This window comes from Syngnathoides biaculeatus, chromosome 10, assembly GCF_019802595.1.
Source record: "Syngnathoides biaculeatus isolate LvHL_M chromosome 10, ASM1980259v1, whole genome shotgun sequence".
Lineage (NCBI taxonomy): Eukaryota > Metazoa > Chordata > Actinopteri > Syngnathiformes > Syngnathidae > Syngnathoides > Syngnathoides biaculeatus.
The window spans coordinates 31841924-31867959 of NC_084649.1; the positions used below are offsets into that span (position 1 = coordinate 31841924).

The 26036-nt window shown below is 45.8% G+C and overlaps 1 protein-coding gene across 9 annotated transcripts in view; it reads right to left on the minus strand.

The window, feature by feature from the left end:
* LOC133506929 (calcium-dependent secretion activator 1) overlaps positions 1–26030 on the minus strand; it is a 231611-nt gene extending 205581 nt beyond the window's left edge. For 5 of the 9 annotated variants that reach the window (XM_061831312.1, XM_061831313.1, XM_061831310.1 and 2 more), the window contains exons 1-5: positions 24899–26030; positions 24493–24573; positions 17664–17900; positions 15822–15943; positions 13719–13830 (exon numbers count right to left, since the gene is read on the minus strand). In XM_061831312.1, coding sequence (XP_061687296.1) covers positions 13719–13830; positions 15822–15943; positions 17664–17900; positions 24493–24513 — 492 coding nt within the window. In that variant the 5' untranslated portion in view covers positions 24514–24573; positions 24899–26030. The other 4 variants (XM_061831316.1, XM_061831315.1, XM_061831317.1 and 1 more) reach the window with 4 other exon arrangements.
* Positions 26031–26036: the final 6 nt, after the last annotated feature.

Genomic DNA, 26036 nt, shown 5'->3' on the forward strand with positions numbered 1-26036 from the left:
AGATTCAATCTCAGACACAATTGAAAAATCTAATTTCTGAAGCCCATGGAACATGTCATGTCGGTGTGGATGAAACATTGAGACGACTCCACTCCTGGTGGCATCCTTTCATGAGACAAATTTTTAAAGTTGAACTGCTGGACTGCAGCGTTTGCAGTGGGAATTACAGTATGCCTACAACAAAACTACCGCAGGGAGTCCACGATCCGGACGTGGACGCTCCTGGTCAGGTGATTTCAATGGATTTTACTGACATAATTAAAAGAGTGTCAGGTTACCGGTATTTGCTAGTTATAGTAGATTCCTTTTCAGGATGGCCAGAAGCATATCCCTGCAACTCTGAAACAGCGAGCGTAGTGGTAAAACATTTGGTTAATCATTACATTCCAACACATGGATTCCCTAGGAAAATTAGATCAGACAATGGAACTCATTTAAAAAACAAACATCTCCAGGCTGTAGAAAAAAACAAAGGTTTGAAACATCATTTTGGTTCTGTGTATCATCCACAATCGCAAGGTCAGGTTGAGTGCATGAACAGGAACATTAAGGAAAAGATACCTAAGGCTTTAGCTTCATCCACACTCAATTGGTTGCAAGCTCTTCCATTGGCATTGATGAACATTCGGATGTCATTAAATTCTTCTAAAGGGTGGACTTCATTCGAGTGTCATACTAACAGACCTTTTCCTGCACCCACAGCTCCACTGGCTGTGGGTGAAGTTCCAGGCCCACCTGGGGTCAGGACCCTAACCATTAATTTCTCCCATTTGACAGAAGACTACCAGACGGTCCCCACGTAATGAACATTTGCGAATCTGTGTGGTTAAAAGTGATTAAACGACAATGGTCTGAACCTAGGTGGACTGGTGCTTTTCAAGTTACTGAGCGGACAGCCACAGCAGTACGTCTTGAAGGAAAGGGGGACACGAACATCATCCACATCTTCCACATCTCGTCTACACGATCCGCCAGGTCCGCCTCAGGCTCAGCAATCCCTCCACCTGACGACAACCGGAAAACCGCGTATCCAATGCCGGCTGACACCCTTTGATGACATCATTCTACAAGGGTTGATTTCACGGTACACAGGCACAATAATCCCAGTTAATCAACCTGGGACCAGGTAGTCTAACCCCAAGGTCCTGAAGAAGCCGACTGCGCCCCAGCTCGAAACATCCCAGAGGAAAAGCTCCCCTCTCCGTGATGTTCAACATGAGTCCCTCTTCGACACAGACATTGGCAGGGATGGCCATCGTCTGGGTCGTAGCCATCCTGGTGCGGTCAGGGGTCATTACAGAAGCAACCTCAGGATGTCCCATCCCAATTTGCACGCAGCATATTACAGGGGGGTTATATGTAATGTCCACCACCACTGTGACCAGCAAAGGAGAATGCCTAATTGTTCCGGGAAATGTTCGAGTTACGTTCGAATTCAATGCATGTAAATTTTACCCTTGTTCTTGGGCTCCTAATTATCAGTATTATCTGTCTTCTGTATCTTGGTCGTACTATACCATTGTAGCGTACTCTGGGTCTGACTGGCATATATCCTGTGTCTATCATCCCCACCCTATCGAATGTGTCCAGATAGCTGAGCCCCTCAGTTTAGTACAAGTAGGCCCCCGTGGTGCAGGACATGCTCATTTGAGTTTATCAGTGGATCTTCGCTCACTGAACATCTCTTCTCTCTTGATAACTGCGACTCCGCATGCCGGCGCCCGTCATATCCCCACTGCCTCAGGTTGTATAGATTTCTTGCTAAACCCATATGCTTCGAATGTGGATTTCCCCCCTGTTCGTGTTTGTCAGAGATTCCTACAGGCTGCTCAAGAGCATAGACGAGGGCAGCTGGTTGAAGGCCCAGGAGCAGGAGTCTGTGCTCAGTTCACTCAAGAAATGTCTGTAGCAGACGCCCTGGGGGTAGCGTCAGGGGTGAGAATGATTGGTAGCAATTCATGGATGGAGAGAGCAGCGGCAGCCAGTGCAGTGTACCCTGCAGCCGACTGCTTAGTGTGTATGTTAGCATGTCCCGTTATGTTCCTGATATCCCCCTCCCCCCCTTAGATGCGCCACCTAACCCGTTGTGTATTCTTCCAGTCATGTCTCAAGACATTCCACCACAACCTTGTAAACGGTGGGATACAATTCATCCCTTGTCCCCTGTGCCAGTTTTCTGTGCCAGTAAAGTGTCGCTGAGTTCTACTTGCTTTTTTAAAAATTTGTCCACTCTCCCACATGAAGCGAAAGTTGGAGTGATTCCCCAACAAGGCTGCCGGATTGTTCAGGTGACCAACAGGTCTGATGGATCGGAAGCCTTGATTCGTGGACGGGCGGACGTGTGGTGGTACTGTGGTGGAGTCACCCTATTCAATGTTCTCCCTTCTCGTTGGACAGGCCGATGCGCTCTGGTGTCTGCTATTTATCCATCCTTTGTCGCTCCACTAGATGCTCGTGCTAGTCTCCTCGAAGTAACTAACCAGGCTGTTACAACACGTCACCGCCATTCTATATATGACCCTAAGCACCCATTCTTTAACTCCCCGGTTTATATAGACGCTATAGCTGTACCCCATGGTGTTCCGAATTAATATCTTCTTCTTCTTTTCCTTTCGGCTTGTCCCGTTAGGGGTCGCCACAGCGTGTCATCTTTTGCCATCTTAGCCTATCTCCTGCATCTTCCTCTCTAACCCCAACTGCCCTCATGTCTTCCCTCACCACATCCATAAACCTTCTCTTTGGTCTTCCTCTCGCTCTTTTGCCTGGGAGCGCCATCCTCAGCATCCTTCTACCAATATACTCACTCTCTCGCCTCTGAACATGTCCAAACCATCGAAGTCTGCTCTCTCGAATCTTGTCTCCAAAACATCCAGCTTTGGCCGTCCCTCGAATGAGCTCATTTCTAATCCTATCCAACCTGGTCACTCCGAGCGAGAACCTCAACATCTTCATTTCTGCCACCTCCAGTTCAGCTTCCTGTTGTTTCTTCAGTGCCACCGTCTCTAATCCGTACATCATGGCCGGCCTCACCACTGTTTTGTAAACTTTGCCCTTCATCCTAGCAGACACTCTTCTGTCACATAACACACCAGACACCTTTCGCCAGCTGTTCCAACCTGCTTGGACCCGTTTCTTCACTTCCTGACCACACTCTCCATTGCTCTGTATTGTTGACCCCAAGTATTTGAAGTCGTCCACCCTCGCTATCTCTTCTCCCTGTAGCCTCACTCTTCCCCCTCTACTTTTCTCATTTACGCACATATATTCTGTTTTACTTCGGCTAATCTTCATTCCTCTCCTTTCCAGTGCATGTCTCCATCTTTCCAATTGTTCCTCTGCATGCTCCCTGCTTTCACTGCATATGACAATATCATCTGCGAACATCATGGTCCAAGGGGATTCCAGTCTAACCTCATCTGTCAGCCTATCCATTACCACTGCAAACAGGAAGGGGCTCAGAGCTGATCCCTGATGCAGTCCCACCTCCACCTTAAATTCCTCTGTCACACCTAAGGCACACCTCACCATTGTTCTGCTACCATCATACATGTCCTGTACTATTTTAACATAGTTCTCTGCCACACCAGACTTACGCATGCAGTACCACAGTTCCTCTCTTGGTACTCTGTCATAGGCTTTCTCTAGATCCACAAAGACACAATGTAGCTCCTTCTGACCTTCTCTGTACTTTTCCACGAGCATCCTCAAGGCAAATAATGCATCTGTGGTACTCTTTCTAGGCATGAAACCATACTGTTGCTCGCAGATACTTACTTCTGTCCTGAGTCTAGCCTCCACTACTCTTTCCCATAACTTCATTGTGTGGCTCATCAACTTTATTCCTCTATAGTTCCCACAGCTCTGAACATCCCCTTTGTTCTTAAAAATGGGAACTAGAACACTTTTCCTCCATTCTTCAGGCATCTTTTCGCCCGCTAGTATTCTGTTGAATAAGTTGGTCAAAAACTCCACAGCCATCTCTCCAAATTGCTTCCATACCTCTACCGGTATGTCATCAGGACCAACTGCCTTTCCATTTTTCATCCTTTGTAGTGCCTTTCTGACTTCCCCCTTAGTAATCATTGCCACTTCCTGGTCCTTCACTCTTGCCTCTTCAACTCTTCCTTCTCTCTCATTTTCTTCATTCATCAACTTCTCAAAGTATTCTTTCCATCTATTTAGTACACTACCGGCACCAGTCAACATATTTCCATCTCTATCCTTAATCACCCTTACCTGCTGCACATCCTTCCCATCTCTATCCCTCTGTCTGGCCAACCTGTAGAGATCCTTTTCTCCTTCTTTCGTGTCCAACCTGGTGTACATGTCTTCATATGCCTCTTGTTGAGCCTTTGCCACCTCTACCTTTGCCCTACGTCGCATCTCGATGTACTCCTTTCGCCTCTCCTCAGTCCTCTCAGTATCCCACTTCTTCGCTAATCTCTTTCCTTGTATGACTCCCTGTATTTTGGGGTTCCACCACCAAGTCTCCTTCTCCCCTTTCCTACCAGATGACACACCAAGTACTCTCCTGCCTGTCTCTCTGATCACCTTGGCTGTCGTCGTCCAGTCTTCTGGGAGCTTCGGTTGTCCATCGAGAGCCTGTCTCACCTCTTTCCGGAAGGCCGCACAACATTCTTCCTTTCTCAGCTTCCACCACATGGTTCTCTGCTCTACCTTTGTCTTCTTAATCTTCCTACCCACCACCAGAATCATCCTACATACTACCATCCTATGCTGTCGAGCTACACTCTCCCCTACCACTACTTTACAGTCAGTAACCTCCTTCAGATTACATCGTCTGCACAAAATATAATCTACCTGCGTGGTTCTACCTCCGCTCTTGTAGGTCACTATATGTTCCTCCCTCTTCTGGAAATAAGTGTTCACTACAGCCATCTCCATCCTTTTTGCAAAGTCCACCACCATCTGCCCTTCAAAGTTCCTTTCATGGATGCCGTACTTACCCATCACTTCTTCATCGCCCCTGTTTCCTTTACCAATATGTCCATTACAATCTGCACCAATCACAACTCTCTCGCTGTCTGGGATGCTCAGAACTACTTCATCTAGTTCCTTCCAGAATTTCTCTTTCAACTCTAGGTCACATCCTACCTGTGGTGCATAGCCGCTAACCACATTATACATAACACCCTCAATTTCAAATTTTAGTCTCATCACTCGATCTGATACTCTTTTCACCTCCAAGACATTCTTAGCCAGCTCTTCCTTTAAAATAACCCCTACTCCATTTCTCTTCCCATCTACTCCGTGGTAGAATAATTTAAACCCTGCTCCCAAACTTCTAGCCTTACTACCTTTCCACCTGCTCTCTTGGATGCACAGAATATCAACCTTTCTCCTAATCATCATGTCAACCAACTCCTGTGCTTTTCCTGTCATAGTCCCAACATTCAAAGTCCCTACACTCAGTTGTAGGCTCTGTGCATTCCTCTTTTTCTTCTGACGCTGGATCCGGTTTCCTCCTCTTCTTTGTCTTCGACCCACAGTAGCTGAATTTCCACCGACGCCCTGCAGGTTAGCAGTGCCGGGGGCGGGCGTTGTTAACCCGGGCCACGACCGATCCGGTATGGGATTCTTTAGATGAACGCTCATATTTGTTTGGCACAGTTTTTACGCCGGATGCCCTTCCTGACGCAACCCTCTGCATTTATCCGGGCTTGGGACCGGCCTACAGATTGCACTGGTTTGTGCCCCCATAGGGCTGCATTGGTGTTCCGAATTAATATAAACTTACTAATCAGATAGCTGCAGGATTTGAAAGCCTTCCCTTTCTTTCTGCCTTTTTTCCCGTCACCCCCAATAAGAATGTTGATCGTATTAATTATTTACATTACAACCAACAGCGTCTGGCAAATTACACCAGGGACGGCTTCGAGGCTGTCCATGAACAATTGGCTGCCACGTCTTTGATGACACTCCAGACCAACATGGCGGTGGACCTGATCCTCGCAGAGAAGGGAGGTGTTTGTTCCATGTTCAGAGATCAATGTTGAACAGTTATTCCGAATAACACAGCCCCCGATGGCTCCCTGACCATCACTTTGCAGAAATTGCGGTCTTTGTCGAGTGAGATGAAATCCCACTCAGGGATAGACACCTCTTTATGGGATAATGCTCTTAGTGTCTTCGGCAAGTACAAGGCCTTGGTAACTTCGGTTCTTATCTTCGTTGCTGTTTTTTCAGCTTTCTTGACTTTGTGTGGTTATTGTTGTATTCCTTGTGTTCGATCCTTGTGCCAGCGATTGATTACTGCCGCCATTGAGAAAAAGGACATTTATGTTCCTTCACCCTATATGATGGCTGAATTGCTTCCTCCTTCAGGCTCATCCGTAGTACCACACGCTCCAGACGATGACGCAGCTGGAACTTTCCTTTAATTCTGTTTATTTCAGGTGTCGGACTCTTTTAAGTCTGAAAGGGGGATTGAAGTTGTCATGTCCCATCGGAACGAGAGGTAGGACCCAAATGCAGGAACTCGGAAGACGCAAGGTAGTTTAAGAAGAGACACGTTTATTATATGCCGAGGTCGGGGATCGAGCAGGCAGTCCGGTGCAGCAGCGGATGTTGGGGCGTCGGGCGAAGAGAGCAGATGAGTGGGCAGGCAGTAGTCGGTACACACAGGTTCAGTCAGGAGTACGAGAGTGCTGGAACTGGACATAAAGCTCAACGAACTGGCGGAGGACCAGTCGTCACCGGGTCCTATATATACGGGGGATGATCAGCCCGCATGAGGAGCAGCTGTGCGCCTCCCAATCAGCGCAGCCGCGCGGGCACCTGCAAAGCTCATGCTGAAGCGGCAGGATCATGACAGTACCCCCCCCTCAAAGGCACGGCTCCCAGACGTGCCTAAACGAAAAAAACAGACATAACACAGGCAGGGGTGGGCGGAAGAGGGTCCGGAGGAGGGCACGCCCCTCCCGAACCCCAGACTGGTGGCCATCCAGGCCACCAAACACGAGGCGTCCGGGTGGACAGGTCAGGAGGACGACCCGGACGCCAAGCACCAGGGTCCCCACGGGGCGATTCGGGCGGACGACCTCTGTGAGGAACAAAACTGCGAAGCAGGAACCAGAACGAGGCAGGCCACTGCTCCGGACGAGAACCTCCCACGGCATCGTTGCACGACGACCAGGGATTGGTAGCCAACGAGGCCAGGTCCTGAAGTGGCTGGGCGAACTCAGGAGCGAAGAAGATGATGGAGAGCAGGACCAGAGCCATGACTGCCACCCCGAAGTCTCTCCAGCTCCTGGGTGGCTCCACAGAACTCCCCAGCGCCTGCTGGACAGGGACGTGAGAAGGCGGCGGCGCCAGTACCGCCCCCTCCTGGACAGGAACGTGAGAAGGCGGCGCCAGTACCGCCCCCTCCTGGACAGCAACTTGAGAAGGCGGCGCCAGTACCGCCCCCTCCTGGACAGCAACTTGAGAAGGCGGCGCCAGTACCACCCCCTACTGGACAGCAACTTGAGAAGGCGGCGCCATCGCCGCCCCCTCCTGGTCAGCAACTTGAGAAGGCGGCGCCATCGCCACCCCCTCCTGGTCAGCAACTTGAGAAGGCGGCGCCATCGCCGCCCCCTCCTGGTCAGCAACTTGAGAAGGCGGCGCCATCGCCGCCCCCTCCTGGTCAGCAACGTGAGAAGGCGGCGCCATCGCCGCCCCCTCCTGGACAGGAACGTGAGAAGGCGGCGCCAGTACCACCCCCTACTGGACAGCAACTTGAGAAGGCGGCGCCATCGCCGCCCCCTCCTGGACAGCAACGTGAGAAGGCGGCGCCATCGCCGCCCCCTCCTGGTTAGCAACGTGAGAAGGCGGCGCCATCGCCGCCCCGTCCTGGTCTGCAACGTGAGAAGGCGGCGCCATTGCCGCCCCCTCCTGGACAGGAACGTGAGAAGGCGGCGCCAGTGCCGGCCCCTCCTGGACAGGAACGTGAGAAGGCGGCGCCATTGCCGCCCTCTCCTGGACAGCAACGTGAGAAGGCGGCGCCATCGCCGCCCCCTCCTGGACAGCAACATAAGAAGGCGGCGCCATCGCCGCCCCCTCCTGGACAGGAACGTGAGAAGGCGGCGCCATCGCCGCCCCCTCCTGGACAGGAACGTGAGGGCGTGCCCGTCGCCGACAGAGCAGGACTGTGGAGCGTCCGCGGGCCGGTCGCCACTGCCACTCCAGAGCACGGACGAGAAGCGGCTGTGGAGACGTCGCCACCTTCTGGACAGCAACGTGAGGCGGCATCGGGTCGGTCCCCACTGCCACGTGAGCATGCAGTGCATCCGTAGAAACAGCAACGTGGGCGTGGCGCGGTGGAGAATCCGTTTCCAGGGCAACGTGAACCTGAGTAGGCGGAGAGTCAGTCGAAACTGACACATGGGCGTGTCTCGGGAGCGGGTCAGTTCCAACTGCCGCGTGAGCTCTGCTCGGAACCGCCAACACTGCGACGTGCACTTGAGGTGCCGAGTCTGTTCCCACTGTGGCGTCCACTTGGCAAGGGGACGAGTCGGTTTCCACGGCAACGTGAACCTGAGCAGGCGGAGAGTCAGTCGAAACTGACACGTGGGCGTGTCTCGGGAGCGGGTCAGTTCCAACTGCCACGTGAACCTGAGTCAGCAGCGAGTTCGTCGCCGTTGCGACGTCAGCGTAGGTCGGCTGGTTCGCCAATCCTTGCCGGACCTGGGCCGTGAGAGCCGCCAATTCAGTGCTCTGCCTCTCTAACTGCGCCCGCATTTCGCGACAGAACGCCTCGTGGTTTGGCGGCTCCTCCTCCCTCTGGGCTTGAGGCTTCGCCACCAGCTGCGAGTCTGCCGGTCTCACCGTTGCCGGCGAGGAGTGGGAGGACGGTGTCTTCGTTGCCGCGCAGCGAGAGGCACCAGGGAGCGCCCGGCCGGGGCGTCTCCTCTGGCCGCCATGCGGAGGTCCCGGGTAGATAGCCAATCGGGTTCCCTCGTACCGATTAGTGTACTTGGATCTACTGGGCGAAGTCGCTCGGGTGCTGGAAACGCGGGGAGGCGAAACAAACTGACTGGGATGCAAAGCCGGGCAAAGAGATTCGAAATCAAAATCATCGGAGTCGTACTCAGGCAGCCGGTCATACAAATCACGGTCCTCCTCATATTCCGAAAAGTCAGAGTCCAGAAGAATATGAGGAGCCGGACGGGTCGTGTTCGGGACGTATCCATACCTCGCTGGCGGAGAGTAAGACACGGAAGTGGAGGACGTCAGGGAGCCTACCCGGATTTGGCAGGCTTGGTCCTCCGGCAGACGGTCTACCTTGCGTCGGTCCCGGCGATGCCGGGTCTTTCCTGCTGGGTCCTGTGATGGCCAGTTCGTTCTGTCACGTCCCATCGGAACGAGAGGTAGGACCCAAATGCAGGAACTCGGAAGACGCAAGGTAGTTCAAGAAGAGACACGTTTATTATATGCCGAGGTCAGGGATCGAGCAGGCAGTCCGGTGCAGCAGCGGTTGTTGGGGCGTCGGGCGAAGAGAGCAGATGAGTGGGCAGGCAGTAGTCGGTACACACAGGTTCAGTCAGGAGTACGAGAGTGCTGGAACTGGACATAAAGCTCAACGAACTGGCGGAGGACCAGTCGTCACCGGGTCCTATATATACGGGGGATGATCAGCCCGCATGAGGAGCAGCTGTGCGCCTCCCAATCAGCGCAGCCGCGCGGGCACCTGCACAGCTCATGCTGAAGCGGCAGCATCATGACAGAAGTGTATTATCAATGTGTATCTCTTTTGTTATTGATGTGTACCTTTTTATTGATGTGTATCTCTTTATTGATGCGTATGTTTTGCTCACACATGCCAAATCATCAGTTAACCTTACTGGAGAGACCAGGGCATAGGAATGTGCCAGTTAATACCAGCTTAGTCATTATGATGAAAATAGTTTGTGATGCTCTTAATTTATGATGCGGTTCTCTTGTGATGCTCTTTGTGATGCTCCTTATTTGTGATGCTCTTTACTTTCCTTTCATACGTTTGTGATGCGGACCCTGCTGATCGTAGGGGAATGCTGTAAGTCATCTGTATCTTTGCACTTCTGATCTGCTACAGCCATTGTCTGTCACTCATTTGTGCCCAGAATATTCTGTAAGTAAAAGCTTCGAAGAAACTGTTCATCATCTCCAGCCTGTATTTGGATAACCAACATTCTCACTACCCGAAATTAAACGAACACGCGGGGAGGAAAAAAGCGGCCTCCAACAATACCTATGCAAGGATCCTGTTTGTGGACTTTTCTCTGCATTTAACATCATCATCCCCAAACTCTTCCCCTCCAAGCTTCTCTTGCTCAGCGTCTCACCTGCCATCTGCCAGTGGATCTATAGCTTCCTGATGGGCAGGACACAGTAGGTAAGGCTGGGAGACACCACCTCATTCATATGTACCATCACCATCCAGGGCGTCCCAAGATTGTGTCCTCCACCCGATGCTCTTCACTCTCTACATGAATGACTGCACCTCAAGGCATCAGGCTGTCAAACCCCTGAAATTCGCAGATGACACTGCAGTCAATGGGTTCATCAAAGATTGCCACAAGTCTGCGTAACAATAGGAAGTGGAGAGCCTAGAGCTTTGGTGTGGCCAACACAACCTGGAGCTCAACACACTGAAGTCTGTAGAAATGATTGTGGACTTCATGGAGCATCCTTCACCACAGCTCCTTCTCAAGCTGTCCTGACTTGTGTCAACCGTTGAGACCTTCAACTTGTTGAGAATTACAGTCTCACCGGATCTGAAGTGGGAGACAAACATCAACTCCAACTTCAAAAAAGCCCAGCAAAGAATTTCCTTCTTGTGACTTCTGAGGAAACACGGCATCCCACAAGAGCTCCTGTTCATCAAACAGTACTGTGTGCCTCCATCACTATCTGATTTGACTGTGATCGAAAAAAAGGACAAAGTCTGATTACAACTGACAACCAAAACTGCTGAACGGATTGTCAGCACCACCTTACCTACCTTGAGGACTTGCATGCCACTAGAACTAAGACAAGAGTGGGGAGGATACTATCTGACCCTCCACATCCTGGCCACCAACTCCTTCCATCGGGTAGGCGGTACCAATCAATGCACACCAAAATTAACAGGCATTCCAAAAGCTTCTTCCCTCTTGCAATTAAATTATTAAATTCCTGAATAGTTAACTTATAATTCCACCGCAACAATCTGCCAGTTTTCTGCATCAAGCTATTCTTGTCACACCCTGCTGGTGCAATCAGTATTAGTATTGTATACGATAGACTATCACACGACTCCTCACTTTTAACTACATACATTCCTTGAAGTCTTTGAGACCATTAGTACAATTGTCATTTCACTGGACTATTGCTCTAATGGGGACACCAAAACTGCTCTAAATACTAGAAGACCACATCATTGCACATCCATTGATCCATTTTCTGAGCCGCTTATCCTCATGAGGGTCGAGGGGAGTGCTGGAGCCTATCCCAGCTGTCATCAGGCAGGAGGGAGGGTACACCTTCAACTGTTTGCCAGCCAATCGCAGGCATCGTTGCACAACTTTGCACAACTGTGAGTTCTTATTGTATGTCGTATTGTAGTAGGGTGGCACCAACTACTGCAGACAAATTCCTTGTCTGTTGTTACATATTAATCAGAATCATAATTCTGATTCAGAATGCAATTACTACTGAGTTTATAACATTTCTCAGCAAAGGCTGACTGTATGATGATAATTTGAAGGTTCATCACCCTAACATTTGTAAATGTTTAACAATCCACAAAGCTTGCAGTTGTGTGTGTAGTGGAAAGAAAGGGATTGGGAGGCGATTATTTTTTTTTTAATCAACAATGCACAGTGACGGTCCAATACCTTAAAAATGTAAAGAAATGCACAATTTAAACAATCACCACGCCATCTCTGTTTTGCTTTGTAAAAGGTGTATTTGTGAGTTGTTTTTGAAAAGAAGCAGGAAGTGACGTACAGGACAGGACCGCCCTCAGGTGGACTCGTTTGTTTCTCTTAGTTTTACCTCCGGGATGGTAGCTCGTTGTTCCTTCGTGTTAGCCAAAATGCCGGCTCGTTGCATTGCTGGACATTGCTTGAACACTCGGGAGGATGGATTTACCCTTCATAAGTTTGCAAGAGACCCGGTTCGTCGTGAAAAATGGATTGCACGGGTGCAGAGGACGAGAGCTTTGTGGGTTCCAAATGACAGGTAGATGTGTATACAGCTACAAAAAAAATAATAGTTTGGGGCGGACCACGTAATCCGTCTCTCGTAACGTGACAAAAGATCCGGGTACATATGATAGGCGTGCTAAATGTGTCGATGTGCGCGTCGGACGGCGTCGGGCTGCTGCGTCGCTTCGTTAGCGAAGGCTGCGCGTCGGGCTTGCAGACGGCGCTGGGTCTGAACAATGCTGCAGACAATGCCGAACTCAGCCGCGTGCGATGACAACACCGTAAACCGCCCCGGCTCGACGGTGTTGTTCATCGCGGTCGGCGGCGGCTATGAACAATGCCCTAAACCAGCACGGCTCAGCTCCGTGATAAGCCACCTCAGCGCTGAAAATGAGCCAGACCGGTTGAGGTGCCGCATTCGCTGGTCATGGCTTTGGCAAAGGGTGCGCGTCGGGTTTGAGGACGATGGCGGCTCTGAAGAACGCAGCCAACAATGCCTCACTCAGCCGCGTGCAACGACAACGCAGTAAAGTGCACCTGCTCGACGGTGTTGTTCATCGCGTACTGCAGCGGCTATGAACAACCCCCTAAAGCAGCACGGCTCGGCTCCGTGATAAGCCACCTCAGCACCCAAAACGAGCCACACTGGAGGCGGTTTGGCCGTGATCACATATCATCTGAATATTGCTCGAAACAATAGTGTTATGTTGTGCGATGTTCTCCTTTTCGAAAAGAGCTTCCGTGCCAGAAGAGGCATGTTCGTCTCCCATAGTAGGTTCCACCGCATGTTTTCATTGGCGAATGTCCGGGTGACGTCACGGACAGGGGATGCAGCCAATATGGCGACCACTTGGATGTCGTAGAATGACACTTCTGCAACTTTGCGCATGGATGACCTCTCCACTCACATTTATTTTTTTCGTATAGACATTGAAGTGAATAATGTTATATGTATTTTTCATTACAATATCTATTTTAGAATGTTTGTAGGGATGACACTTGACCTTTAAGTTATTGGTTCAAATACCTGTAACGTGTGGGTACAGTTAAGATTATTATTATTTTTTTTAAGTGATTCCTGACACAGCTGCTCTTTGACAATTGCTTCAAATGTCAGACTTTGATTCACTGGCACAAAAAAAAAAAGTGATCAAAAAAATAACACAGGTCACTGATGGTGGAGTGATGCTCACGCCTGACTTTGGTGTGGCCAGCGTGTGATCGCTACCCACTCAGTGATGGTGTCTTTTACTGACTGGTAACCAGTTCAGGGTGTCATCTGCCTTTTGACCAATGTTAGCTAGGATAGGCTCTGACACTCCTGTGACCCTTGTGAGGATAAGCGGTTTGGACAATGAGCAAAACAACATGGTTCGGATTCTATGTAAATCTAAGTACTAACTTTATGATGCCTTTTTTTTTGTTTATTTTTCATATACAAGCATCTGCTTGTGTTTTCGCCTGCATGTCAAATTTTAAACATCAATGTGAGTTTGCCGACCCCTGCTCTAAAGTATGATGATTTTGAGTCTTGCAAGCCTTTATATTTACCCTTCCAAGCTCTTTATCCTCCAGGGCCAGCACTCCGGTGCTTTCGGTGAAGAGCTTCACTTTGACAGCAGGTAAGGGCTGTGTTGTTGTGAAATCCCCCTGGGTTCCCCAACTGGAAACAGTTAATTAATTGTCAGCAAATCAGCATTGCAGTGAGGACTTCAGTTGAACATTTTGGCTGTCTCACGTAGTTAAACAGATTGTACAGACAATTTACTTCAGATGAAAGCAGACTCACCCTTGTCTGATGGCCAATCAGTCACAGGAAAATCACATAATCTGGGGCAGAAACCTTCCGACTAATATACGGTAAAGGTTTAAATGTTGTATTTCATAAAATGGTTAAATTTGGTGGGTTGAGTTCAAAGACAGAAGCTTTCAAACTGTTTATAAATTCTGAATTCAACAGACAGTGACAGTCCTACTGGTAATTAATAAATGGGACAGTTTCTGGAAACTCAAATGAGCACACAATGTATTTCTTCTACTGAATTTTCCAAAGAAGAACAAATGATTCATATCATCATCATGCATTGTATAAACAACATAATGAGTGGATTGACTGGCCAAACATTATTTATGCATGATGCCTTTTAATGATAAATCACATTTCTTCTACTGCATTATTTCCCCTGACATGAAGTGATCCCTCTATGGAGCAAAATGAAAACCACATGCCTTTCTCAGATGTATTGTGAAAATGTTCTGTGTATGTTCTTCATGAATTCAACGTATGAGCTGTCCGTTGTCTGACGATATCGTTTAATGACAAAGTATTCCCTTCCAATCCCTTTTTTAAAATTATATTAGTATCCTGAAAAAAAGTACATCATTGATATCATCAAGGAGGCATGGTGAAGCGGCAGTAGAGCATTGGCCTCACAGTTTTGAGGACCAGGGTTTAAATCCCGGCCCCATCTGTGTGGAGTTTGCATGTTCTCCCTGTACCTCTGTGAGTTTTCTCCAGGCACTCCGGTTTCTTCACACATCCCAAAAATATTCATTTAATGGAGACTCTAAATTGCCCCCAGGTGTGATAGTGAGTGCGACTGTTGGCTGTCTCCATATGCCGCTGTCCCAAATTGAGTGGCAACAGTCAATTGCAGTTCAGGGTGTTCAGGGTGTACCCTTCCTCAATCCAGTTCAGTTCAGGGTGTATCCGTCCTCCTGCCCAAACCCATGTGTCACATCAGCATCACCTTGAAAAAAAAATCTGAACTCGTGCAACCTATCGTCACTCCAAAAATGCAAAATGCTGTTCGTGATGAAGTCTCAAGAGCACTAAATTTAACTTGTCATCACAGAAACAGTAAACTTCCTATTTCCTAACCGTGCTGTACAGCCACTTGACAATTACATCACACTAATGTATAATGTCAAGGATGACAGGATGATCCATTTTCTTTGCCGCTTATCCTCACAAGGGTCGCGGGGAGTGCTGGATCTCCCAACGGGCAGGAGGTGGGGTACAACCTGAACTGGTTCCCAGCCAATCACAAGGCACATCAAGACAAACAGTCCAACCTGGGTCCTCAGAACTGTGATGCCAACGCTTTACCAGCTGATCCGACCATGTCACCCTTGCTGAAATCATGTTTGATGAAAAGAAAATCTTAAACCAATGGTATCAGACCGTCAACTGTCCCACCACACTGAACAGATAATACCAGACATTAGCATGGCTATTGATTCACACTTGCACTCAGACCCCAAATCATGAATTTTTCAATGTTGCTTTAGATGAGGGTTGTGACATACAAGACAAGACTTGGTTGAACTAGTAGATTGTCTATGTGAGAAAGCGGACACAATTTTAATTTTTAAAAATTACTGGCTTCTGGGCTTGGTACTCAGTAGGAGTCAATTTTTATTATCATGTTGATGTGTGACATTTACGATAAATCTGCCTGAGCAAAGGAATGTGTGTGAGGAGGGAATGATTTTTATCTGTATGATGTGACTCTGGCTCTTTCATGTGTATGATGTGGTTCTATGCTGTAACACAGTAAAAAATGTGGCTCTTGATCTCTGACTGGTTGGCCACTAAGGCTACATTTTTGCATGTTTTAAAATATTTTTGAGGTTGTGTGTGGAGAGACTTGCATGGGTTTAGAAGCTTCAGCCTGGTCTGTCTGCAGTTTGTGCCCTCCTTCGACCTCCATAGTGCAGTACACAATTCTGTTTGGAGCCAAAGACTTAAGACCTTGCACCTCCGTAATGACCACCTGCAACACACAAAGTCACAGCTTTACACAATGCCAGAGGACATATGAGCCAAATGAAGAGCTTCAAGATGTTTTAAACTTAGAATAATCAGCAAAAAAAATCCCGCATTTTATCTTACCTGAAACATTGAATTTTGAAACAAAGAGGATCTGCACAATTAAGATACACAACTGGATGGTTTGATATCAATGGGATGTAAAATTAATCATGTATAATGGCAAATTACTTGTATTATCTCAATAGAGAGCTGTGCAAATTTGTAGAAATTGCAGATAAACAGGGAGCATTAGAAGACTTATTCATTCAAGCCAACCCAACATTATATATCTGTCATAGTTTAAAATGTTTGTGGTTTTTAAAATATTTAACTTTTTTTTTTCATTTTGTCTCCATATATTATTACATAATCTCAGCAGCACCAAAGACTGAAATTAAAATCAACAAAAACAGCTGGAAAACACAAGCTAATTGCTGCCTGTAATTATCTCAGAGTAATTAGCTACAGCAGACAAATTAAAATCACAGGCAATGTTTTGTTGGTATCTGCCCATCTCTTCTGGAAAATAAAACAAATGAAGCAGGACAAGCAGGATTGAAAAAATAATAGATGAATGGATGAAACTAACATGTTTTGTTGTTTAATGGTAATTAATCTTTATTTATTGTGAATTAAAAGACTGAACGTCTCAAATATTGTTGAGCTGCCAGGTCACATTAGGATCCAATGTTTTCCAGGGTAAAGAAAATCCTGAAAAAGAATAATTTTCGCTGTTTGTCAACCAAAAGTGTGATTTGAATCAAATACAGTACAGGGAGTCCTCTGGTTATGAACGCTTTTCGTTCCTATGCTTGTAATGTAACTCGAATTGCGTTGCAAGTCGGATTTCACCATTAAAGTCATAATTTATGTCAAAATACTTTGTATAAAAAACAAAAATGCTGAAATAAACAAATAAGATGTTGTACTTACCATTACTGCTGAGAGGTAGATTGAGAAGAAGGGAAGGCTGTGCTTACCTATTTCAAAGGAATCTGGTTCTCAATCCATAACATAAGTCGCCTCTCCATCTCGATAAATATCAAAGAACGTTGTTTTGTGATCACTATCCGACGTAGGAACGGAACCCTTCAAATGCGCTAAAATACGGACTTTGTCTATAATAATTGCCATCACGGTCGACCGACTGAAGCCTAGCTCTTGACCGATGTTCAGCGATGTCTCTCCTTTCGCCGAACTTTTTATGACCTTGAGCTTCCTTTCCATGGTAAGGGATTCTCCTTTGGCTGCAGAAGCATTGCTAAAAGTCACAGCTTTCTTCTTGGGGGCCATAATGTCTAAAAAGGAGGGCAAAAAAATACGAAGATACTCCCGATACACAAACATGGACGAGCATTCTGCACATTAAGTAGACAAAATGGCAGACGGCGGACGGGCGTTGTAAGGTCGAAACGTTTTAAGTCAAGACCGTTTTAACCAAAGGACTCCCAAGGTGGATTAGGATTTGATCCGAGCAATAACAACAAATGTACATTGCTGCAGTTCCCAATCTCTTCCTGCACCTTAACATGACATAGAATTCTTGGTTAAACAAAATAAATGAATTTGAAGGATTTAGGATGAACATTGATATTGTGAGTGAGCATAAATACAAATACCATATTTCTAAAAAGAGAAAAACTGTAGAAAAACTGTCGTTTATTCAATCACTGTTGACCAACCTCCAGGGTAAACGATAGCACCACGTCGGATTTAGAAAGGTTGTTCTCTTCTTCCTGTCCCATGTCCATGATAGATGTGTTGTGACCTCGTTTCAGTTTCTGCAACTTAAATTCTCCACCTTTAGACACTGGCATGCTCTCCAGGTTGGCCATCAGCAAGTTGACTGATGACCGCAGCTCTTCAATGAAGATGCCCTCCATATCCTTTGAGACAAAGCGAGGGAATCTTCCGCCAAGCTAATGAAACCAGGAAGTAAACATAATGATTAATTTGTTGATCAAAATAACCTAATTTGAGGCATTTTAGACTTATAGGTCAATTTAACAAAACTGCAAAAAAAAAAAATCCATTCACATCTACATTTTATTGCAATGTACTTGGAGTCTACTAAATGTCACACTCCACACTCAATTACTGGAACATTTGTTGTTGTTTGGTTCATCCCTGCATCATTGCAGTATTGTGAGCAGAGAGCAAAGATTTTTGCGAAAAACGGGATTTTTGAGAATGGAATCCCTAAAGGGGAACAAGGACTTGAGTGACTGAAGTTAACCCAACAATCTCACTGCAGACCACCAAAATAGACATGAAGAAACATTGGGCTGATGAAAAGGATCCAACACAAAGTGAGAGGAAAACCCTGACAAGGATCTAGTTTTCCTATGCTGCACAATCCATCAGCAAGCCCTGTGTAAGTCTGTATTGGAGCTTGACCTCATCAGGAATGTGTAGTCACAAACTTGTTCTCTTTATTCAAATGAAAGGACTTGAGCATTTTTACTTCAATCAGTTCATTTACTGACCGCTACTAAGGATTTCACATACTGTAACTGTCTGCTGGTTAAGTTAGTACAAGTCTCACTGAGTGTGGTGTTGAAAAATGCTTATTTCTACTTGAAGAATTCTGCCGTCGGTTCTTGGAATTTAAGAAAATAAACTGAAAAAAAAAACCCACTTTAGGCAGTGTACCGTGCCCTAAGACTCTGAAAAGGCCTGCCAACCCAACAGGATTTTCACCAAAAACAAGTTTCGCACTCTCACACATAGAAGCCAGTTTTCCAAACAATCTGGAAATGGCACATAGAATGCTGGTGAGATTTGGATTTACCCACAGTATGTGTGTAAGCAGACCACCAGCATTGAGAACTTCAACAAAGTATGCCACAGAGCCAATTTAAATAATGGGTATGTTAGATCTGTTTGAAAAATTGCAAGACCCAAATTGACATCAAATTTTGATACCTTCGCAAAAAGCATAACCAACAACATTGTTGTAACTGAAACAAAATTGTGAGTTTCTTTAGTTTATCTGAAGCAGACTTCATAATTCATGTTTTGGCTGGCTCTACAGTTTTGCACTGTTATGGCTAATGTTTAAAACATTTATGTAATGGCTTTTACATGTAATTTATATGCTCTCAAGTAACACACAACATCCATCAGGTACTAACTAGGGCCGCCTGTCATTTGAATGAAAAAAATCTGTTAAACAGTTTACATAACGCTCTCATCTTCTAGTCAATAATGTAAAACAAAGTCAAATTCACAACTTAAAGCTGAAATATGGAAAGTGTCCTTTTTACGTACAGTGAAGAAAACAAGTATTTGAACACCCTGCTCTATTGCAAGTTCTCCCACTTAGAAATCATGGAGTGGTCTGAAATTTTCATCGTAAATGCATGTCCACTGTGAGAGAGATAATCTAAAAAGAAAAATCCAGGTTAGCTGCACCTGTCCACCCCATACAATTAGTAAGACTCAAACTTGTAGCATGGCCAAGACCAAAGAGCTGTGCAAAGACACCAGAGACAAAATTGTACAACTCCACATGTCTGGAAATGGCTACGGAGAAATTGCCAAGCAGCTTGATGAAAAAAGGTACAGTGTTGGAGCAATCATTAGAAAATGGAAGAAACTAAACATGGCGGTCAATCTCAATTGGAGTGGAGCCCCATGCAAGATATCACCTCGTGGGGTCTCAATGATCCTGAGAAAGGTGAGGAATCCGCCCAGGACTATATGATAGGACTTGGTCAATGACCTGAAAAGAGCTAGGACCACTGTTCCCAAGGTGACTGTTGGAAATAAGACGTCATGGTTTGAAATCATGCATGGCACGGAAGGTACCCCTGCTTAAATCAGCACATGCCAAGACCCATCTAAATTAGCCAATGACCATTTGGATGATACAGAGGACTCATGGGAGAAAGCTTTGTGGTCAGATGAGACCAAAATGGTACTTTTTTTGGTCATAATTCCACTAACTATGTTTGGTGGAAGACGCATGATAAGTTCCATACCAAGAACACCATCTCTATTAGGAAGCATGGGGGTGGTAGCATCATGCTTTAGGGGTGTTTTTCTGCACATGGAACAGGAGGACTGCACTGTATTAAGGAGAGGATGACTGTGGCCATGTTTTGCGAGATTTTGGGGAACAACCTCTTCCTCTCAGTCAAAGCATTGAAGATGGGTCGTGGCTAGATCTTTCAACATGACAATAACCCGAAGCACACAGCCAGGAAAACCAAAGAGTGGCTCCGTAAGAAGCACATCATGGTTTTGGCATGGGCTAGCCAGTCTCCAGACGTAAACCCAATAGAAAATCTTTGGAGGAAGCTGAAACTCTGTATTTCTCAGCGACAGCCCAGAAACCTGTCTGATATAGAGAACATCTGTGTGGAGGAGTGGGCCAAAATCACTCCCGCAGTGTGCGCATACCCAATGAACAACTACAGGAAACGTTTGATCTCTGTAACTGCAAACAAAGGCTACTGTACCAAATATTAACATTTGTTTTCTCAGGTGTTCAAATACTTATTTGTTTTCTCAGGTGTTCAAATACTTATTTGCAGATGCATAATGCAAATAAATCATTAAAAAAATCATACATTGTGATTTCTGGATTTTTCTTTTTAGATTATCTCTCTCAGAGTGGACATGCATTTACAATGAAGATTTCAGACCCCTCCATGATTTCTAAGTGGGAGAACTTGCAATATAGCAAGGTGTTCAAATACTTATTTTGTTCACTGTAAATATATACAAATAGTTGGGTCTGCGGGGTGCCACCCACAAAGTATGAAACCAAACAAGTGATCTTGTCATAGTGGACCATTCTATACAGTGGGGGTGATTTACATAAAAACCATGCCAACACTTGGTTTGTCTGCCAAGATCCAAAGCAACATGCAAATTGCGTTTGCTCACCAAAGACCGATCATTTCAAAGCCAAAAGGCAGTTTTCATATATTTTTCATATTTTGGATATTTTTCAGTGTGGTGATGTAAGACAGGGACTTAATAGGGGACGGAAATCCATAACATTAGCATAGACAACCCTTAGTTGTCACTGTTGTCCACGTGAGCTTTGGATAATGGACACATATGCCAACGTTCATCTTAGACGTCAACAGGACAGGGCAAGGTAATTTGTGTTTTAAGACTGTCATTTGGCTGCATTGTGATGAAAATCTACTTTCATTCTTAATGGGCACTGGCTTTAGAGGGGGGTGGTAGCTTTACACTGCAAGCAGAGGGACGAGGATCCACAGATTAGTGTTAGCTAACGGTTTGCTTCTGCTTAACCACAGGTGCCAACCTCAAGCCCCAGGGGACAGATCCAGCCCACCTCTATATGTGGCCCATTAAAGCAATTAAAGTATGTCTATTCCCAGTGTCATTCCAAATATCTTGTTTTTTTCATGCAATTTCTTCACTTTTAACACCAATTAAAAGGTTTTTTTTTCAAACTAAATCTATTCCTAATATAATGTAAAAAGTAATTCTGCACATTATGTTTATGTGCCACAATTTTCCATTCTGATTTCAAATTCAATTTATTGTTGACAATATATGTAACAATTAATCCTTTATATGCACAACCTATTTCTGCATTTGGAAAAACAGATCAAAGCACTTCATCCTCACTTGCATGCTCACAATTTTGTGACATGAAGCTACGTGAACGTTTGAATATGAGAATATAGCAAACTTGCCAAAAGGTCTCCAACAAAATGTAATTTTCAGTTTCATCACAACTCCTTGGTGATCCAGCTAATCTCCAAGAGACATCATGGATACATCTCTCCAAGCAGCAGAGGCTCTATTCACCATTAGATCGCCAACTACTCTCAAGGCCTGTGAGAAAGAGGTCTGCGATGCGGGTGACTGCTAACGCTCGCCGAGCAGATAAACAAGGTTGAGAAAAAACACCCAGATTAACCGCTCATTTCCTAGGAGAATTTAACACTGCCAAATTTAACCACAAACTCCCTAAATATAGGTAGCACGGGAAATGTCCAACGAGGGAAAATAACACACTAGGTCACTGTTACATGTGCACCCATTTGCTTCTCTGATCACTGCTTGCTGTATTCAATACCTACATACAGGCAAGCATTTGAGTGTGTGAAGCCTTTGGTAAAATCAGTTAAAAAGTGGACCAACAAACAAAAATTAGAAGTTCAAATCTGCTTGCACAGACTGGAGTGTCTTTAAAATTCAACACGCACCCTAGTTGAATTCACGGATACTGTGACCGCGTTTCTGTTTCTGTGAAGAGGTGTGTGTACCAACAAAAACTTTTCGCACACTGAATGACAACAAGCTATGGTTTTAAGGCAGATTTAGGCAACTCCACCAGGCTAAAGAGATCGCATATCGTAGTGGGGAGAAGGCTCTCTACAATCGCACTAGAAATCAGATGGCAAAAAAAACTATCATTGCAAAGAGGGTTAAACGGGAAAACATCTCAGCGCTAATGACTCCAAATTAGTTTGGCACGGATTACAATCACTCACTAATTACAAGCGACGTTCTCCCCCAGTCGAAAACAAAAGTGAGCAAGCCGATGACCTAAATAGCTTTTACTGTCGATTCGAAATAGACATTTCCACTCCACGCACCCACCAAGCCGCACCACAAGCCGCATCACATTCCACTCCACCGTAACATCCATGAAAGGGATGTTAGACAGATCTTCAAACAACAAAAGATTTACAAAGCACCAGGCCCACACCTTGTGTCCCCATCCTGCTTCAAACTGCGCAGACCAACTTGCTTCTGTCTTCACAAAGATCTTCAACAGGTCTCTAGAACTGGGTGAAGTGGCAGCCTGTTTCAAACGCTCCACCATTATACCAAAAAAGGAATAGCAGTCTCAGGTCTTAATGACTACAGGCCTGTTCCCTTGACATCTGTGGTCATGAAGTCCTATGAACGCCTTGTGCTGGACCACCTCAAGAGCATCACAGGTCCCCAGCTGGACCCACTACAGTTTGTCTATCCAGCTCACAGGTCTGCAGATGATGCTGTCAACATGGGTCTGCATTTCATCCTTGAACATCTTGACAGTGGGGGTACCTATGCGAGGATCCTGTTCTGGACTTTAGCTCTGTGTTAAACACCATCATCCATGAACTCCTCTCCTCTAAACTTCTCCACCTCTGCATCTCGCCTGCCATCTCCCAGTGGATCTACAATGGGCAGGACACAGGTGAGGCTGAGGGACACCACCTCATCCACGCGCACTATCAGCACCGGGGCACGGTTGTGTCCTCTCTCCCCTTTGCTTTCCTTGCTCTACACAAACGACTGCACCTCCAGGCATCCGATTGTCAAACTCCTAAAGTTCGCAGATTACACCGCGGTCATTGGCCTCATCAAAGACGGCGACGAGTCTGCATATCGAGAGGAAGTGGCAAGACTGGAGCTTTGGTGTGGTCAACACAACCTGTCATTGAACACTCTAAAGACTGTTGAGATTATTGTGGACTTCAGGAGGAATCCTTCCCACAGCTGCCCCTGACCCTGTCCAATTGTCTTGTGTCACCCATGGAGACCTTCAACTTCTTGGTAATTAGTCTCAGAGGACCTGAAGTGTGAGACGAACATCAACTCCATCCTCAAAAAAGCCCAACAAAGGAAATACTTCTTGCGGCTTCTGAGGAAGCGCGGCCTGTCACAAGAGCTGCTGTGACATTTCTACACAGCAGTCATCCAATCAGTACTGTGTACCTCCATCACAGACCGGGTTGGAGCCGCCACAAAAAAGGACAAACTCCGACTGCAACGGAAAATGGATTGTCAGCAGGACTCCATCCACTATTGAAGACTTGCACGCAACGCCAACTAGGTCCAGAGAGGGCAGGATCCTTTTGGATACTCCACATCCTGGCTACCAGCTCTTCAAGCTCCTTCCGTAGGGAAAGTGCTACAGATCAATGAAAGTCAAAACTAGTAGGCATTCAAACTGTTTTTTTTTTCTTCCCTCTGGCAATTAAGTCATTAAATTCTTGATCAGTAAAACCTGGCTTGTGCCATTATTAGGACACTCACTCACATTATACTGATCAAATTAGTATTGGTATTATATATTTTGGAGACTATCGCACGATTCTTTACTTTAAACTGCTCCCTTTGCATGATTGTCACTGCACTGGTCTATAACAAATACCGCATACAGGTAAAGGCACTCTGTATAAGCTTAACTCAATGTGGGACATTGACATTCTTATATCCTAACTGTTCTAAATGAAGACTTTATATTTTACACATCTGTGACTCTTAGAAGGAATAGCGGATGAGAAATGTCTCTTGTTCTTTGTTCTGAATGTCGTAACAGGGCAGCACCGACTGCTGGAGAAAAATTCCTTGTGGGTTTTTTACACAGTTGGCCAATAAAACTGATTCTGATAAATTATGAAATAAGATAGTACTTTATATAGCTCTTTTAAATCAAAACAATATTAATTGCACTATACTGTTATTTTATATCATCATCATACAGAACTAAGACATGTTGGACATCATTTCTTATTTGCTTACACGGGAGATCTGGTCAGCCATTTGTAAACGTCCATCCAGCTCTCTTCTGATCTGGGCTGCCTGCTCATCTGGATTGTCCAGCTGGGGGAAAAAGGAAAAAAAATGTGGCATTGGAATTTTTAAAAATTTGACGGATAGAGTTACCATATTAGGTAAATTAACAATTCAGTGAGTGTCATGGTCATGACAAGCTCGTGGAGGCCTTGGATGATGATATATCAGTTTTGAATGCCCAGGTGCACTACAGGAAACAGTATAGCGTTCCCTCATTTGACGGGGTTACACTCCAAAACATACACGTTAAGTGAAATCTGTTTAGTATGTTATGTGTGTGTATTTTTATTTTCTGTTCTCTTTATTTTCCTTTTATGGTTTTAAGTTGTTATAATGCGGTTTAAGTCCTTACGATGTAACGCAGTTTCCTCTAATGCGCTTGGGTCCAAGTGACGCGAACTCTTTGTGTCCTTTGTGACACGGAAGCCTGAAATGTTTCCAGAAATAACTACATAAGGATGAGAAGGACGGACAACGGGGCTACTTGTTATGACCTCTCCGCTGGTCTGAGAAACAACGCTGTTTGGAACACTAACTACACGGACGCCTGCTGCTGGAACTTTCACTAACTTGGAATACCCGCTGCGATGAACATTTGCTTGTTTGGGAACACTCGTTCAACATTGGTGACTATTCGCCGTTGTGGCTCAACTACTCTGTTCTTGAATGCCTATTTCGTGTTAGCTATTCTATCGTGTTTGTGTTGTGTTGATGTGTGTGAGATCAAATTGTCAGAAACGCAATACAACTGCCTTATCATCATGAGGGTCATGGAAGTGTTGGATTGTATCCCAGCTGTCAACGGGCAGGAAGCAAGGTACACCCTGAACTGGTTGTCCGTCACATGCAGAGCACATAGAGACAGACAACAGTCACACTCACAATCACATCTAGAGGCAATTTAGAGTCTCCATTTAATGCATGTTTTTGGGAAGTGGGAGGAAACCGGAATTCCTGGAGAAAACTCTCGCCCACAGGGAGAACGCAGGTGGGGCAGGGATTTGAACCCTGGTTCTCAGAACTGTGAGGTCAATGCTCTTCAATGAGTGAGGTGTGACTGGCTGTTACATGCAATTCAAATACATACTTGACAATGACAGCATCCTTATGCGCCGCCAACCACCACTGTTTAGTTAACAAAGTAGTCTGGGAAATGTGGGGCAAAAAACAGATAGACACGCTGCTTATGTTAGCTCTCTGTAATTATGGCAAAAGTAAAAAAGATATGATGTTACTTAAAGATACAATCACTGACGTAATATGTGCAAATAGAAAAAAAAGTGATGAAATTGGATGAGATTTTCTCTTTCGAACGAGAACGGTCAGGTCTGGAAAATGTTGTGAAGCCAATGTAGAAAGGGAGTTTTCGGAAGGAAACATGGGGACAGAAGACTCTGAACAAGGGTCACATTCAGCAGAAGTCATTTGAAACCAGTTAAAATTGTACACAATCATAACAGACAGAGAGAAAAGAAATGAGCTGACACTGG